Source organism: Myotis brandtii, unplaced genomic scaffold, assembly GCF_000412655.1.
Source record: "Myotis brandtii unplaced genomic scaffold, ASM41265v1 scaffold125, whole genome shotgun sequence".
NCBI classification, from domain to species: Eukaryota; Metazoa; Chordata; class Mammalia; order Chiroptera; family Vespertilionidae; genus Myotis; species Myotis brandtii.
Window position 1 is genome coordinate 6,863,778 of NW_005354385.1, and position 18,114 is coordinate 6,881,891.

An 18,114-nucleotide genomic window follows, 5' to 3' on the forward strand; every position below is an offset into this window, starting at 1 on the left:
GGGACATGGAAAGGGAATGGACTGACTATTCTTGGGGGGGAAAGGAGTGTGGGGGGTGCGGGAAGAGATTGGACAATAATCGTGCACCTATGGATGAGGACAGTGGGTGGGGAGTGAGGGCAGAGGGTGGGGTGGGAACTGGGTGGAGGGGAGTTATGGTGGGAAAAAAGAGGAACCAATGTAATAATCTGAACAATAAAGATTTAATTAAAAAAAAAATTTGTCAGGAATTTAGCTAACCCATAAAATAGTACTAATTAAAGAAATAAAGAGTCTTTCACTAAGACTCTTCTAAAAGACAGAAAAATAAGGAAGCACATAGGGAAAATAAACTTAATAGCTTACTACATGTTAGTATTGAATTACCTAGTTTTAAAAAAATAAAGCACTCTAAAATCAAGAATGCTATATAAATGCAATACTTAATGAAAATAGCCTGTTTCCTTCCACAAATACCAAAAATTTCAATTCTTACATTAAGTAGGAGTCAATCTTTGAATATTAAATCACGTCTTTCTCTCCTTTTTGTTTTAGTTCCCTAATCAATAACTCAATGAGTCTCTAAGTTAAATTCTACATTTAACTACTGATTTGGTATGTACCTAATAAAAAAGTCATAAGCAAAAACCGCCATGCTTACAAATCATCTCATTTTATTTAATGAGCATCTACTTTAGAATAGTTAATGCACTTGGCAAAAAGTCAGACACAAACAGTGCAGTAAATACATACTATGCATCACTAAAAACTCTTACTTGTATCTGGTTGTGGAGGTCATTTTCTCGTGATTTTCAAGAAAACGCTGAAAGGATTCCTTAGCCTCTTTGTATTTCGATCTTGCTTCTTCTTTTTCTTCTTTCTCTGTCTGAACTTTATAGGCATTAAAGGCCTGCTTTTTTTCACTCAACTTTGCTAAAGCACTAATAGAAAAATGTTACAGAGTAAAATGAAGACAGAATGATCAAATGTTAGTGCTTTCAAAGACAATATAATTGATTTAATTCACAAATTAAGAACATTTCAGTAAGATATTAAACATCCAAAATAACAGAAGATGATGGAAGTGGAAAGTTACATTGCTTTACACAATTTTGAATTTTCTAGGCTTGCTATGCTCCAAGTACAAAGTAAATTAAAAAAAAAATCATCAAAGTATTACCTGTATCGTGGATCATTAATAATCATTTTCATAGCTTGCTCCCATGAAGCATTAGATGGTACCCGCTGAAAACCATTTGATAAAAAATTAGAATTTCACACAAATATAGTAAAATTATACAACAGAGAACAAAGTATAATACTCACTGCAAACAGCAAGCACTTCCTTTGCAGTTTTTTTTTTTAAAAGGTCTAAAAAAATTTCTTACTGAAGCAAGGCAAATCTGGGTAATGATATACCTATACACTAAAAAGAAAACTTAAACTGAAACTTAAACAGAGCATGAATACTTTCTCTTAAAACTACTGATTGAAAGATAACATGTTTTATGAATAAAAAACCTTACAAAAAATATTGAGGTGAAAGGTACTGGTGTACCTTTGCACACAATAGTTTTTGTGGGCTTTTATTTTGGTTAAAGTCAAATTCGCAAAAAATGTTCTTCAAAAAAAGGGACAAATTTAGTTCATTTTCAATAAAGGTATCATAGTATGGATTACAATGAAGAGTAGCTTCATTTATTAGACAATTATTATGTCATATAAAAATCTATAATGCATATACCTTTTCTTTCAATAACTCTTTAAATGCTTGCTTTGCCTCCTCCTTTGTATTCCAAGTATATGTTTTTTTTGCTGGTTGGCTTTCGTCCTCTTCTTTCTTGGGAGTAAAACTAGAGAGAAATTTAAACATGTTATTTATAACTTAAATAAACATTTTGCTTCATTTAGAAAAATTTAGCTCTTTAATGTTGAGCTAAAATTTGACAATTTTTGAATAATGTCTCCAATATGAAACCCACATACTTACCTAAACATAAAGAAATAAAGGTAATATAAAAGTTTGTGTAAAACACTCAGTTATTAAGACTCTGCAAAAAGGCCAAAATAAAAATTTAACTACACTAAAATACTGGTTCCACTACTTAACAACTTCTAAATGACTTACAAATCTTATTCAATGCCTTCATTTGAGTGCTATAACAAGTAAGAATTTGAGCAAGCATGACAACATATAAAAGAAGGAGATCAATCTAAATCGGGGTTGGCAAATCCTTGGGCCAAATCCAGCCTGCTGCCTGTTTCTGTAAATATAGCTTTACTAGAATACAATCATGCTCATGAGTTTACATATTGTTTATGGCTGATTGTGTGCTACCATAGCAGAAGTGAGTCACTGTGACAGACTTTAGAACTACAAAACCCAAAGTATTTACTCTTAGACAGTTTTTTTTCCCCCTTGGGAGAGGGGGGGGTGTCTTTATGAAATGAAAGGTTATAAAATGCAAACATTTCTTTTTATATAAAAAAAGATAATTTAGGAAAAAAAGCTTCAAGTAGAATGCTTAGGGAAAGATAATGGAGTACATACTAACAAAAAAATACAAATATATTCACATTCTAAATATTTCAAAGAAAAAAAACAGGAAATAATTGTTAGCATTATGAAAAACAAATTATTGTGGAAAAAATACAGTAAGTACAAAATGATATGTGAAAGAACGTTATTCCAAGCTTAAATGTTTATGAGAAGAACAATTAAAACTTATGTATATGTTAATAAAATAATATTCCATCATTCAACATGCTGTGGAGGTGTCTCATATACATGTACACATTTTAAATGCAGAGAATAAGGGCAGGATGATATAAATAAAATACAAAAATAATTTTATGCCTTCAAACATACCATATATTCTTTTAAAACTTCTAAGTATCAGAAAAGTTATAAAGCTATTTTCACTTTGAGATATGTACCTAAGAAAAACAAAACCTTTACAAAAATGGGTAGGGAAATGAAAGCAATATGCTTAAATATTAACATGGGTGATCATGTTTCAAACTTGACACCATGGTTAACTTTTTTTTTATGTAGATATCATTAAAGTAAAAAAGCACAGCACAAGGTTCCTTTTTATAACTGTATAAAGCATCGTTATATGAAATATTACTAATCATAGGGTATGCAAATACTTGCAAACTTTTGCTGCATTAAGTTATACTAATTTAATCTCACTAATAGTTTCCTTACATCTTGCTTATGTTACCTTTTTTTGCCTACTTGAGTGTTATCTTTATTTTTTGCCTACTTGATTTTTGTTTGTTCAATATCAAACTATAGCAAACTTCCCTGCAATGCCATGCTAAACCATATTTGAGATTGAGGCAAAAGAAAATCAGCAATACTGATCTTTACTTAAAATTTTCCTATTTTATTAATCATGGACTTTTGCACTGATTGTTTTAAAATACTGCACCACAATAGATCTTGACTACTAAAGTTCTGGGCACACTTTTAAATATGTTTCTCATACTAAGAAGTTCTGCTTCTTAAAATTCTGTGGATTAGTTTTACAAGAGTTTGAAAGCATGAGCATGGCCCAAGAAAATTCAGCCCCAAAAGTGATCTACTATCTAAAGGCTTATACTTTGATTCCCCCAAAATTAACACTTAATGGCCAATGACTAAACTGGCAATTTGTCTGGTACTGATTTGCAGAGGACAAGGTACTAAACTTACTCAGCTACAGTTTCCTTAGATGTTTCTTCTCCAGCATTACTGTCAACATTTTGATCCTGAACAGCAGGGGTAGTAGTAAGTTGTGCTTGTTCTTCAGTTGAAATGGTTACTGTGTTTTCATTATCTACAACAGTAGCAACAATTGAAGTAACTTCAGGCTCAGGTACAACAGGAACAGTTCCACCGACAGTATTAGCAGAGGTGGAGGCACTGGTGTTGGCTGCAGCGGCAGCTGCTGCAGCAGCTGCGGCAGCTGCAACAACAGCAGCTGCCGCTTCTGCAGCAGCCATGGTGCTCATTGTGGAAGGAATTTCTGTTGTAGGAACTGGGGCTGTTGATGCTGTGGTGCATTCTTCTTGCTTACTATATATTTAAAAAAAGAGAAAACTGGTTATTTCAATACTAATAATCACAAAGCCAAATAAAGCTAGTGTTTAATTATCATACAATCAAATGAATAAGAGAAACTCTTAAAAGGGAAAAAAGGCAGTGCTGCCAAACTGTTAAGCCATTTAAAATAATTAAAACCACAGAATGAAACTGGATTACTTTGATTTAATTCAGCAAACATTCACGAAAATGTATGATAGGCACTCAGGCAACTCTGCATTTCCAAAAGCCTAATAATTGTTTTCATTTACAAAATGCCCTATCAGATTGTATCATGCCATAAAATTTTATCTATATCATAAATTTCCATACACTCTTTAGATGTTACTCATTAAAAGAAAAACCTGAATAAAGGAAGATATCTATATCTATATAATACTTCATCCATTCCCAAATTAACATAAACAAAATTTTGGAGTTTTCTATAACACAATCTTAATGATAAATGATGTAGTCTAAATTCAAACAATCACTGTCTAGTAAAGCATCACTAGTGTACTTTGAGTAAATACCCCTCTCCAACCCTCAAATTCTCCAAAGACACCAAACCATTAAGTCTTAACATGTTAATATTATTTATACTGTTAAAACAAAATTATAGGAGATATCACATTTCTAAATACGTACTGATATATAAAATTTGCTTACCTGCTTTCTTCAGCTTTGATCATTGCTATTAAAGAGAAAAAAGAAAAGTTACATACTAGTTTTTAAATACAATTACTGAAAAAAAACTTTAAAGGAGATAAAGTTTCATACAGTAAGATTTAACTTATTATATATGTACATATATAAAATCACCACTTTTACTGAGCAAGTGCTTGCTCCAAAGTCCCAGGGCAACAATTAAAGAATAAAGACAAACTTAAAGAGCAGTTTTTAAGAAAGCTTTTCCCCACACTGCTGCTTTCCCAAAGATTGCTAGCTACTGAAAAAACTCCCTGAAATAAAACAGTACTTTCCCCAGGGGTAAAACTATTTGTTATTTCTTAAAGATATCAAATTCAAAACATGATCAAATCATGTTATGAAATTCCAGCACATATATACTAGCACTGACAGGTAGATAATTATGCACACCAACTATATGTAGTAGGGTTATATCAGAAATGAGCTTCATATTTCTAACGTCAATAAACTTCGAGCCTACCTACAGTATTATTAGCCAATGGTAGTACAGAAATTTAAATTGAGCTGTAAAGATTAGTAACTCAATGCTCCAGCTTTTATTCTGGTTAAGGTAACATTTTTTTGTAGTGGTAACAAAAATATCTTAGCATCATTAGGGAATGAGGTGCTCTATGTAAATAACAAAAACCTAACTATGAAAATAGAGGGTGTCCCAAGAAAATGTATACATACTTTGAATAATTATAAAGGTAGTGTTTACTAAAATACATTTCATTTTCAAAATATAATAGAATCAAGTGTTAAAGAGGGTATGGATTTTTTTAGGACACCCGGTATTTTAAAAACTGTATCATTTCTGAAAATCTGTCTAGGATGGCTGACAAAATATACTAAAGGGGTTACTGTTACTAACATAAATTATAATATTTTTCATATACAAATGATACTCTATCTAAGCTAATGAAGTGACACAGAGCAAAGGTAGTAAATAGACTTCAGACCACAGTGCCTTTAAGAAATCATCCTTATCTTTTTCATGTCAGATGTCATTTCACATTGCAGACTACTTTGTTAGTCCCATTCTACATTCTTTTACTTTTAACCTACTATAGTTTGACACCAGATTCTATCTTACGTAAAAGTGAAAGAATTAAATTCTCCATTCTTATTCATAATCTGCTATTTTAAGTCCTGGGTTTTATATTAGGTAGTATTTTTAGATTTTAAGCAGTATTCTGAACAATTGAGAATGTTAAAAAAAACACCAAAAAGTCCTCCCTTTGTAAGTGAGGCATAATACTTTGCTTACCTTAATTCTCCCAAAACAAGCATAAGGTCTATTTTGCAATGTTGTGATTATATAAAATCTGCATTAAATATGTACTTTCACAACAATATATTAACAAATTTTAAACTGATAAGGATTCAAGGTTCTCTGCTATCTGCTAAATGGTTAACACCTATATTCCATGTATACACCACCCAGAGCTGTATTTAGAAATATTGTACATAACTGTCCTTGCTCTATTTTCCAATGGCATATAACTTAAAAAACACCAAAGTGCAAATTCAAAAGCTACAAGCTCATTTATAATATAACCCTTAAGTGAAAGAAATTCTTTGAATTAGATATTTCTCACTGCAGATTTATCCAATCATGGTTAGTGAATATTAGTGACATAGTATAAAAATGTTAAATAATGACAGAAAATGAATTATCAAAGCAGCTCACCATGCAGGTTTGATTTTGTAATAAGACTTCCAGCAACAATGGTATTCTGGTATCCTAGTTTCAGTGGAATCAAATCAAATAAAAATCTATTTAAAATCTATAGAACTGAGATCTAGAGCAACAAGAAAATAAGAGCCCATAAAACTGTTATACCATTTAAAATATTCTAATCATTTAATTTTTTTAAAAAAAGCCTTTGTTTGAACAATCCTATTTATAAAGGATTGTTTCAGTGTGAATGACACACACACACACACATATATATATATAAATTAACATTATGAATTACTTTTTTCTGTTTTACCTTCAAGATCCTCAAGTTCTTTGGGTTTGGCCCAACGGGATTCTTTTGTTTGAGAATTATAATAGTATGGCTTCCCAGAGTCAGACTTGTACTCCTTCCAGGGGCATTTAGATAAAAGTTGCTAGAGGGAAGTAAACCATCAGTTAATAGTAATGTTTTTAGTATCACTCATCACTCACTGTTTTCATTAGATATTATCAAGCCATACAATTTGAAAGCTTTGAAGTAATGCTATATAAGCTACCAATTACGAGATACTTAGAGTAATGTTAAGATCGGAATATATTATTTAATCATTACAATAATACTATAACATAATAGAGGCCCGGTGCATGAATTCGTGCTTGGGTGGGGTCCGGCCAGCCCCACCCCCTGGTCAAACTCCAGGTGGAACTCCAGTTCAAGGGGACAATTTGCATATTAGCCTTTTATTATATAGGATTCCACATTTACTTAGAGAAATACTTATCTATGGTAATATATCTATTAAGGAGCAGAGGCAAGATTCAAAACCAAATCTACCTGAATTTCAAACCCTATGTGCTTTTTTTATTCCTTAAGTCTTTACTTTTGCCCCCCTCCACTGGGTTTCCACCCTGCCCCAGGCCTTCACTACCCTGTGTCCAAAGGTAAGATCTTTGGTTAATTTCTTCCCACCCTCCCAACCCCCTACCCTCTGAGATTCATCAGTCTGTTCCATTTTTCCATGCCTCTGATTCTACTTTATTCACCAGTTTATTTGGTTCATTCAATTTCTTGTTTATTTTGATATTCAATTGTTGATAGATATATATTTATTGCCATTTTATTGCTTGTTTGTTTTTTAACTTTTTCCCTCTTCTTCATTTATACCCAATCAAAGGTAAAAATTACCAACCACATTTCAGACTTCTCAAAACTAATACAGTAGAAAAAACAAAATTTGGGAACAAGCAAAATTTTATTTAGTAATGCTTAGATTTCAGCTTCATAATAAACAATTTATTACAAATCTATGTGAATTAAAAGGAAACAATATATAAGTATGATATACTTAAAATGTAATATATAAACCAGTTAGTGTGGTATGAGAATGCTATTGAAAACTCAAATTCAGATAGAGTGCCTTGGCAAATATATAATTGATAAATAACACTGACTATGTCAGCATTAGGACAAATAAAAAATTATAATATCTATCAACCTCCCCTGACAAGCACTGTGGTACAAATTAGTGTGGTGGCTAGTGTGGTGACTTTTATCTCCTCAAATTCCTTAACCCTACCAGACCGCTGTACCGATTTTTCGGTAATTTCCATACAAAGGTGGAATATTGGTGCTAGATGAAAGGTAGATGAAAGGTAAACCTATTTTCTACAATGTCTCCAAGTTCCATCTTATTCTAACCACTTGTCTGCATGTAACTAACATTTTTCTATATCATGTTGGTTTTTTCTCTTTAATACTCAGGAGCCCAGGTATAGGGGACAGTTAGGTTCAGGGCCTCAGGTCTGGCAGGATTAAGGGGAAGGGGGTGGAGCACAGGGCAGGAGGGGAAGGTAAAGGTGCCAACCAGGAAAAACATTAAGTATAGCCTGAAATGCCAAATCTCTTTTACTTAGGACTTCGGAGTTTTCCACATACAATACTTCTTACTCAATTTATTCCTTCCATCTTACTTCCTTGTCTGTATATTCTGAGTGGTAAACTTGCAACATAAAATGAAAAATACATACTTCAGGGGGGGCATTTTCCAACGAGACAATTTCCCACTCTAAGAGAAGTATTTGCAATTTAATTTCATCTCTATAAACTCAGCCCCATTTGAAAATTTTAAAAACTCAGTAGAAGACACATGAAATCATCCAAGTTTACTATAGAGGAAAACAATTCGAAATGTTAATTTAAAAAATAAAGGGCAGTCGGATTGTCTTTTTTCCTTCCAATTTATTCTTTAAATTACCTTTCTTAAATTGATGTCACCTAACAAGAGTTCCTGAGCAGGGACAAAGTAAGTAAATAAAATGGGTCTGTTCAAAGAAGAGAATGCATTTTGTCTTCTTGCTGATAGGTGTTTATTAACCCTTTTATCCTCTGAATGCCTTTCTGAGGTATAAGTACTATTTGGATAGTCAAATACCCACGAAATCCTAAAAAACAAAAACCCAAACGTACTTAATAATCCCTGATTTCCAGCCTTCAAATTTTTACCTCAGCAGGTGTTTTAAGATCATCTGGTTTCTCCCAAGTAGACTGTTTTGTTTCAGTATTGTAGTAGTAAGTCCTTCCATCAGGTGATTTATGTTCAGTCCACATTGACTTCTAAAGAAAAAAAAATTACAACATTTAAATTATTTAACAATGTCACTGACAGTGAACATCAGTATTATTGGTTTCAAAGCAATATATGACAAAATTCAAAGTATTAAATGGGCACACTTTTGACAGTTTAAGGCACATAGAATAATTCAGTGATGCAAATAAGAAGATAACTGAAAATCAGATTTTAAAAGTACTTCAAAAGCAGCATGAAATCAATTCAGGTTTTAGGATCTTTTCATTCTACACTGTCTCAGAATTGTAAGGCTATGAGTATTCTCATAAGAACGGTAATTTTGTAACTTAAATAAGATAATCTTTCAGCAACACAAATCAATGCCTTATGGATGAGTTCATGCTAATGTAGTATGTAGGTGAACTGATCATGAACTCAACAACCCGAATCCAAAGAATATTTACATCAAGTTGGACAAAGTTTTACAGAACCTACACTGATATGCTATAAAGATGCAGCTGTCAAAATTAGAAAGCATGACTTTTGGATGACAATAAGAACTTAACAATCAACAAGGTGAAATTTAACAGGTATAAAATTTGAATCCAAATGCCTCAACACAAGATAGGTGAGATCAAGCTTCATGTGAAACTGCTCGGATATAGAATATAAATCCACTCTTGGGGTCCAAAAACAAAACTACTAAGAACCTACTAAAGTTCCTAGTAAAATCTGAGGTATCAATAGACATACCTCAAATAAAGGTTTGTTAAGAGTTTTACAAGGGTACTATATATACATGCATGAATACCTGCACATACAAAATGATAATAAAGGGGAAGGGAGGAAACTTTGAGAGGTGGTATTTGATGGTGGTGATAGTTACATAGGTATATTTCCCAAAACAACCCAGTTGTACACATTAAATATGTACAGCTTTTCATATGTCAATCATACTTTAATAATGTGGCTTAAAAATAGTTTTACAAGGAATCACGAGTGAATGAATTACTGGATGAGATCAAAGGTACTAAGTCCAGTTCTGGCAGACTGTTCAGATGGTAACAAACTAAAATATGCTTGAAAGAGGGTTATAGAGATCATCTTTCTACATTTCTTCCAATCTAAGACAAAACATTACAGTATATACCTCTAAGAAAGGAAAAGTAAGATCGTCAAACTGTCACATACTTTGTACCACTCAGCTTTTATGTTAAATCTTATTGAAAGAATTTATTTTTACTTAGACATTGGCTTTACAACATATCACTTTTGTGAATAAATAAAAAGGAAAACAGGCAAATAAAACAATTAAGCTATTCCTTAAACTTCACCGTGAAACCATTTTTTTGTATCAGAATTGCTGATATCCATTATATTTCACACACACAATATCATCTGGCATTAAGGATACACATAATGCAGCATTTCTCAAAAAAATAAAACAACCAAAAACCACTGGTACTGACTTAATTTCCTTGCATTTTTATGTAAAGCTAATCTACCTTTCCTGCTTCCTTATCAACTTTATTGAATAACCAGGGGCCCGGTGCACAAAATTTGTTCATGGGTAGGGTCTCTAGGTCTGGCCGGCAATCAGGGCCGACCTGTGGGGCGATTGGAGGGCCCGCTTGCACCCACTTCACCTGCCTTGGCTGGCCTGGGGCCTGCAGGCTAGGGGCAGCTCCTGCATTAAGCGTCTGCCCCCTGGTGGTCAGTGCGCATCATAACGACCAGTTGTTCCACCCATCGTTCTGCCGTTCAGTCAATTTGCATATTAGGCTTTTATTATGTAGGATAGAAGACCTACTTTTGATTTCTGCTTTGGGAATGTAGCTAAATTCAAGTGTTGGTTTTGCTACTCTCTCACCATAATCATTTCATTTCTAGCTGATAAAAGAGTGCTGTGCAATTATTTCTAGGATTTTCTTCTAAACTACACTGACATTAATTCTTCTGATGTTGGCTTGTTTGCTGTCCAATCATGTACAACTAGCCATGACTACTACCTGGAGAACAGAAATCATAAGACGTGAATTATAGAGTGCATCCCAACTTCATTAATATTAAATGGAAAAAATAAATATGCTAGTAGAAAACTAGATAATGTAAGGATCATTTGTAAAAAGTGAGAATGGAGAGCCCAGCCAGTGTTGCTCAGTGGTTGAGCGTGGACCTATGAACTAGGTGGTCACAGTTCAATTCCTGGTCAGGGCACATGCCTGGGTTGTGGGTTCGATCCCCAGTAAGGGGCATGCAGGAGGCAGCCAATCAATGATTCTCATCATTGATGTTTCTGTCTCTCTCTCCCTCCCTCCCCTTCCTCTCTAAAATCATTAAAAAATAAATACATTTTTAAAAAGTGAGAATGGAGAACACAAAATAATGTGATTTTTACAAGGATAGATGATTTTTCCTATAACTTTTGAGAATTAGAATGAAAGAATTATAGGTAGCCATTAGACTAGAAAGGACTTGATAAAATTTGGGCTGTTTGCTAACAAAATGAATGCCCCTTCCTAATGAGATTTGTTAAGTCATCTGAAAACCAGTCACAGAATGGACTGGAAGAATTAATGTATTATAAAAATATCCATCTACACAAAGCAATCCACAGATTCAATGTAACCCCCAGCAAAGTTCAAATTGCATTTTTCACAGGAAATAGAACAATCCTAAAATTTCTATGAAACCAGAAAATACCCCCAATAGTCAAAATCATCTTGAGGAAGAACAAAGCTGGAGGCATCACGCTCCTGGATTTCAAACTCTCTTACAAAGTACAGTAATCAAAACAGTTTGATATTGACATAAAAACAGACACATAGGTCAATGAAACAGAAGCTAAAGCCCAGAAATAAATTCATGCACCTATGGTCATTTAATTATAACAAAAGAGCCAAGAATATACATAAGGAAATGACAGCATCTTCAATAAGTGATGTTGAGAAAACTTAACAGCCAAATTCAAAATAATGAAACTAGACTACTATCTTCTACCACACACAAAATTTAACTAAAAATGAATTAAAAGATTTGAATTAAGATCAGAAACTATAAAGGCTCCTAGAAAATATCGGCGGTAAGTTCCTTGACAGTGGTATTGACAATCATTTTCTTATCTGAATCCAAAAACAAAGGCAAAGAAAGCAAAAATAAATAAGTGGGACTACAGCAAACTAAAAAACTTGTGTACAGCAAATGAAGCCATCAACAGATGAAAAGGCAACCTACTAAATGGAAAGAAATATTTGCAAGTCATCCTATGTAATAAAAGACTAATATGCAAATTGACCAAACGGTCACTATGACACGCACTGACCACCAGGGGGAAAACGTGCAATGCAGGAGCTGCCCCCTGGTGGTCAGTGCACCAGAAGCCAGGTTCATGGCTGGCGAGCACAGCTAAGGATGTCCGACTGCTGGCTTAGCGGGAGCAGGCCTAAGCCAGCAGTCGGACATCCCCAGAGGTCTCCCGGACTTCAAGAGGGCGCAGACTGGGTTGAGGGACCCCCCGCCCTGCCCTGAGTGCACGAATTTCGTTAACTGGGCCTCTAGTATATCTGATAAGGAGTGAATATCACAAATATATAAAGAATTCATACAGTTCACCAGCAAAAATCCCCAAACAATCCAATTTAGAAACAGGCAAAGAAACTGAATACACTTTTCCAAAGAAGAAATACAGATGACCAACAGGCACATGAAAAGATGCTCAATGCCACTAATTATCAGGGAAGTACAAATCAAAACTACAAGATATCACCTAACATCTGTTAGAATTATCACCAAGAAGACAATAAAAGTGGTAAAGAGCATGTGGAGAAAAGAAAACTCTTGTGCATTACTAATAGGAAAATAAATTCGTATAGCCATTATGGAAAACAATATGAAGGTTCCTCCAAATATTAAAAATAGAACTACCATTTTAACCAGCAATTCCACTTCTGGGTATTCAACTTAAGAAAACAAAAACACTAACTTGAAAAGATATATGTACCCCCATGTTCACTGCAGAATTATTTACAACTAGAGGCCTGATGCACGAAATTCATGCAAGAGTAGCCTTCCTTCCCCCAGCTGCTGGCACCGGCTTTCCTCTGGCACCCGGGACCAGGGCTTCCCTTGCAGCCCCGGCTTCACCCAGAAGGTGAATGAGCATATTACGCTTTTATTATTATAGATAGCTAAAATACGGAAATAATGTTAAGTGTCCATCAGTGGATGAATGGATAAAGATATGGTGGATGAATGGATAAAGATATTCTCTTGGTTGACTGAATAGTATTCCATTGTATGTATGTATGTATGTGTGTATGTACGTACATATTCTTACACACACATACATACATACATACATACAATGGAATACTATTCAGTCAACCAAGAGAATGAAACCTTGCCATTTGGGACAACAGGGATAGACCTTGAGGGTATTATGCTAAGTGAAATAATCAGACAAAGAAAGACAACTACCCTATAATCTCACTTATATGTAAAATCTAAAACAAACAAACAAAAAACCCAAGCTTATAGATACAGAGAACAGATTGGTGCTGGTTGCCAGAGGGGAGTGGAGGGAGATGGGTGAAATGGGTAGAGTCAAAAGATACAAACTTTCAGCTATAAAATAAATGTCATGGGACTGTAATGTACTGCATAATCAATACCTTCTATATATATAAAAGGCTAATATGCAAATAGACTGGAACGGAACAACCGAACAACCAGTTGCTATGGCATGCACTGACCACAAGGGAGCACACACAGAATATGGTGGAGCAGGTGAGCGGGGGCGCCAGACCAAAGTGGGGCACTGGCTGCTGTCATCGGGGCGAGCCTCTGGTGGTTACTAAAAATTCTTTGCTCACGCACGCTGCAGTCCCGCCCGGCCTGGCGCTCGCACCTGTTGCTGGCGCCCAGCACCAGCCGTGATTGCTCAACACCATCAGTGGATGTGAGTGGCAGCTGCTGGCCCCGATCGCCCCTCAGGGCTCCTCCACCTCCCCCTGCTCCTGAGGGGCGATTGGGGCCAGCAGCCGCCTCTGGCACCCACTACCAGCGACAACCCTGATCGCACTCACAGCTAGCGCTGGAGCCGCCACTCGCACCCGCTGCTGGCGCCCAGCGCCAGTCCCGATCTCTTGGCGTCATCAGTGGGTTCAAGCAGCAGCTGCTGGCCTTGATCGTACCTGAGGGGCAATTGAGGCCATCAGCGGGTGCGAGTGGGGCCAGCACCATCAGCACATGAGAGCGACGACAGTGGGACCGGGGTCTGCGGCAGGAGGAGCTGTGCTGGGGTACAGAGGATGGGCTAAAACCTGCCCGTGCCCACCGCAGCCTTGCGGCCCACAGTTCCTTTCAAGGTGCACAAATTAGTGCACTGGGACCCTAGTAGTTAATAATACTGTATTTCATATCTAAAAATTGTTAAGAGTAAATCGTAACAGTACTCATCACAAGAAAAATTTTTATAATTTGTATGGTGAAGAATGTTAAATACGTAACTTATTTTGATCATTTCACAATGTATACAAGTACTGAATCATTTGTTGTATACCTAACACTAATATGTTAATTAAAATAAAAAAAGATGAAGAACTTAAAGGGAATGACCATAATCTGAAGCATACAAGTAACTCATATTTGTGTACCTGAATCTAAAAAGAAAATAAAAGTAAGCTTTCAAATAAATACGTAATATTTTTGGAAAAGTTTAATAGAAAAATATGAAATGTCACTCCTCCTAAAATTGAAATTAATTACTATCATTAGCCAAAAATAAAAACAGAGCTTTTCTCTGCTGATAGAGCTCTTGCAAACATGGTGAACGTTCCTAAAACCCACCGAACTTTCTATAAGAAGTGTGGCAAGCATCAACCCCACAAAGTAACATAGTACAAGGGCAAGGATTCTCTGTATGCACAAGGAAAGCGGCGACATTATGACAGGAAGCAGAGTGGCAATGGTGGACAGACTAAGCCAATTTTCTGAAAAAAGGCTAAAACTATAAAGAAGATTGTGCTGAGGCTTGAATGCGTTGAGACTAACTGCAGATCTAAGAGAATGCTGGCTATTAAGACATGCAAGCATTTTGAACTGGGAGGAGATAAGATGAAGGGTCAAGTGATCCAGTACTAAGCTTCATATTTTGTTTTATTATATGACAATAAAATCTTGGTATGTTCCTAAATAAATAAATAAATTAATTAATTAATTAAAAAGGCACTTACAATGAAAAAATACCAAACAGGTATGTTATAACCATTCAACTTTTAAAGCAAAAGATACAAATTTAAAAGATTTATATATAGTTCACAATTAAAAGTGTTTCTCCCTAATTTAAAATATTGACATATATGCAATCAATTCATAGCTTTTACATTTCCTAAATCTGGGGATAACAGCTACTTCCAGGAATGTAGTTTTGAATAAATGAAATTATACATATAATTTTTTTTTCATTGATGTTTAAGAACACAAGCAAAAAAAGTCAGAGGCTAAAGAATGGTACTATTAAAAATAGGTATAAAAAGACATTTTTAGGTGGTCTCAGGCTTACAGTATTTTCCAAGCACACCACAAAATTGTTAAACAGTATACCTACACAGAAGCATTAGCAAAAAGAACTAAAAGATACTATCTTGAAAGCAAGTGTTGAGAAAAAAAACTGTGGCACAGCAATATAATTATTCATTTCCTAAAGAAAGTCAAGCAATTATGAATATTCTATCTTTCTGACACTGTTAAGGAAGGTACAAGAAAAAAGTATTATTATAATTATTTTTTTATTTCAAAGAGAAAGGGAGAGGGTGACATAGAAACATCAATGATGAGAGAGAATCATTGATCAGATGCCTCCTGCACGCCCCACACCGTGGATCAAGCCCACAACCTGGGCATGTGCCCTTGACTGGAATCAAACCCAGGACCCTTCGGTCTGCAGGCTGACGCTCTATCCACTGAGCCAAACTAGCTAGGGCAACAAAAAAGTATTATAAACTACATTAGTTTTGTAGTAAAAAACAATTATATATTTGTACATAAGAGTAATCTCTAATGTAATGCTTAACTAAAAGTTTACCAGGCTAATTATGCACCTACAAATTTCATTTTCCTTCTAATTGTGATGGGCAGAATCAAATCCTTGATATACATTGGATTCCCATTAGGTCCCATCAAAATCAGTTTTCAAAATAAATCATTCACAAACCATTTTTCAACATTTTGCATGGAAAAAGTTAGTAAATATTTAATACAGAAATAAGAATATAACAGGCTAAATTATAATGAAATAAATATCTTCCAGAGGTACTTACTGTGCCTGATGTACCTAAAAAGAAAAAAGAATATTTATAATGTAATAAATCATGCTATCCTTAACAGTTGAAAAATACTTAATATTATTTCTGCCAAGTCATTCCATCACACTAAATATCCTAATACTGTCCCATATAACCTATGATTATGTACTTGCTATTTCCAGGAAATAAACATCTATAGTGCAACGATTTTCAGAATCAAGTGGCACATTGAACTTTCAATCTGCAAACTCAAAGCTGGTTTGAGAAGTATTCATACATATACCTTTTGTTTCTCTTGTTCTTGCTATTATTAGGTGTTCTCTTTCTCTGCTATACTACTAAAGTACTTGAAAAATACCTCTCTAATCCTATGCTTTAGATTTCTAGCAAGTTCAACTATCTAGGGTCCACTGAGAACAATTAAAAGAGGTCACTATGACATCAATGGTAGAGCCAAGGTATTAAAAAGTAATTAAAAATAAATGTTAAGTAATTTTCCAGGATTATTTAGGGTAATAGTAATTAGCTCCAGATATCTATATACATTAAAATATTACATGAGTTATTTCAGAACATCGTTTCAGCTTAAATCATGATATTTGTGCAACATCTTAAAAACATCAATTATGTCCCCTATAAACCTGTAGGAAAGCACACTGTGCATTTAAGTATGTTGTGAACCATGTTTAAAACAAAAGTTTAGGCATAATCACGGGACAAAGTTTAGCATGTGAAATACTAATTTATGTGGAACATCATTTACTCATGGATAAATGAAGAGTTGCTATTACATATTATAACCACACTAGTCAAAACAAACACTTATTGGTAACTGGCTGAAGAAAAATATTATCATAGGACTTACAAATTGCAGTGACTACAAGGACCAAGCAAGGTAACAAAAAAAATAACTAAGTATTCCAGAGACCAATAAGAATGCATGTTCCACATGAAGTGCTACCCATTCTACAATGTTTGCTGATACAATTATGAGCTCACCAGAGTTGTTCATTCGATACTCTGAGACCACTGTAAACAATAAATATTCAGATCATCCAATTTTTTCAGAGAAATAAAAATCTTTGGGCAAAAAGATAAATTCAAACTTTATGTAAAGTCAACAGACTTTAAATATTAGCAACTAATTACAGAATTTAAAAACACTGTGTAGGCCAAAGTATATCCATAGACCAAATTTGGTCCCAGTACTCTTGATCTAAAATTATAGTTTCTTATGGATTCAATTATGAATGTTATTCCTATTTCCCACTGCCTTAAAAAAAGAAAAAGACAAAAATCAGGAGCTGATTATAAATCACAGGAGATATTGCTTTCATTCCTCATTATAATATGGTAGCTACTATTCAAAGGAAGTGTAACATACACCACCATAAATGGTATGCATACCTGCTGTCATATCCATATTATTTACTCCTGGCTGTAAGAAGAAAAAGAAAATTAATAATATTCACCTTGTTTAAACTGTATTTTACATAAGTCACTCATAAAGAACAATCAGTTCCCTCTATGTATAATTCTCAAGCCACTGACTCAAAGATTTTTTGTTAATTTTAGTGGTCTCAGTTCCCTGAACTTGATATAAATTATAAAAAACATCAGGAACCTGTACTTTAATCTAAGTGTTACATTTATATGACCATCAATTATATACAGATCAACAACTCTTCAGTCACAATTCTGAAATCCAAAAAGCTCTGAAAACCAATTCATGTTTGACATCAAAACTCATTAAACTAGCAAAACCTGACCTGAATGAAATGAACTATTTAGTCTTTATTTGCCCCACGTCAGAGGAAATAT

At 34.4% G+C, this 18,114-nt stretch overlaps 1 protein-coding gene across 12 annotated transcripts in view; it reads right to left on the bottom strand.

The window, feature by feature from the left end:
* PRPF40A (PRP40 pre-mRNA processing factor 40 homolog A) overlaps positions 1-18,114 on the bottom strand; it is a 55,598-nt gene that overhangs the window by 19,516 nt on the left and 17,968 nt on the right. For 9 of the 12 annotated variants that reach the window (XM_014534059.1, XM_014534054.1, XM_014534050.1 and 6 more), the window contains 10 exons: positions 17,701-17,731; positions 16,309-16,322; positions 8,926-9,036; positions 6,736-6,856; positions 6,432-6,485; positions 4,718-4,742; positions 3,680-4,042; positions 1,724-1,832; positions 1,160-1,224; positions 756-920 (listed from right to left, as the gene is read on the bottom strand). In XM_014534059.1, the coding sequence (XP_014389545.1) occupies positions 756-920; positions 1,160-1,224; positions 1,724-1,832; positions 3,680-4,042; positions 4,718-4,742; positions 6,432-6,485; positions 6,736-6,856; positions 8,926-9,036; positions 16,309-16,322; positions 17,701-17,731 (1,058 nt within the window). The remainder of the gene's footprint in view (positions 1-755; positions 921-1,159; positions 1,225-1,723; positions 1,833-3,679; positions 4,043-4,717; positions 4,743-6,431; positions 6,486-6,735; positions 6,857-8,925; positions 9,037-16,308; positions 16,323-17,700; positions 17,732-18,114) is intronic. The other 3 variants (XM_014534057.1, XM_014534055.1, XM_014534051.1) reach the window with 2 other exon arrangements.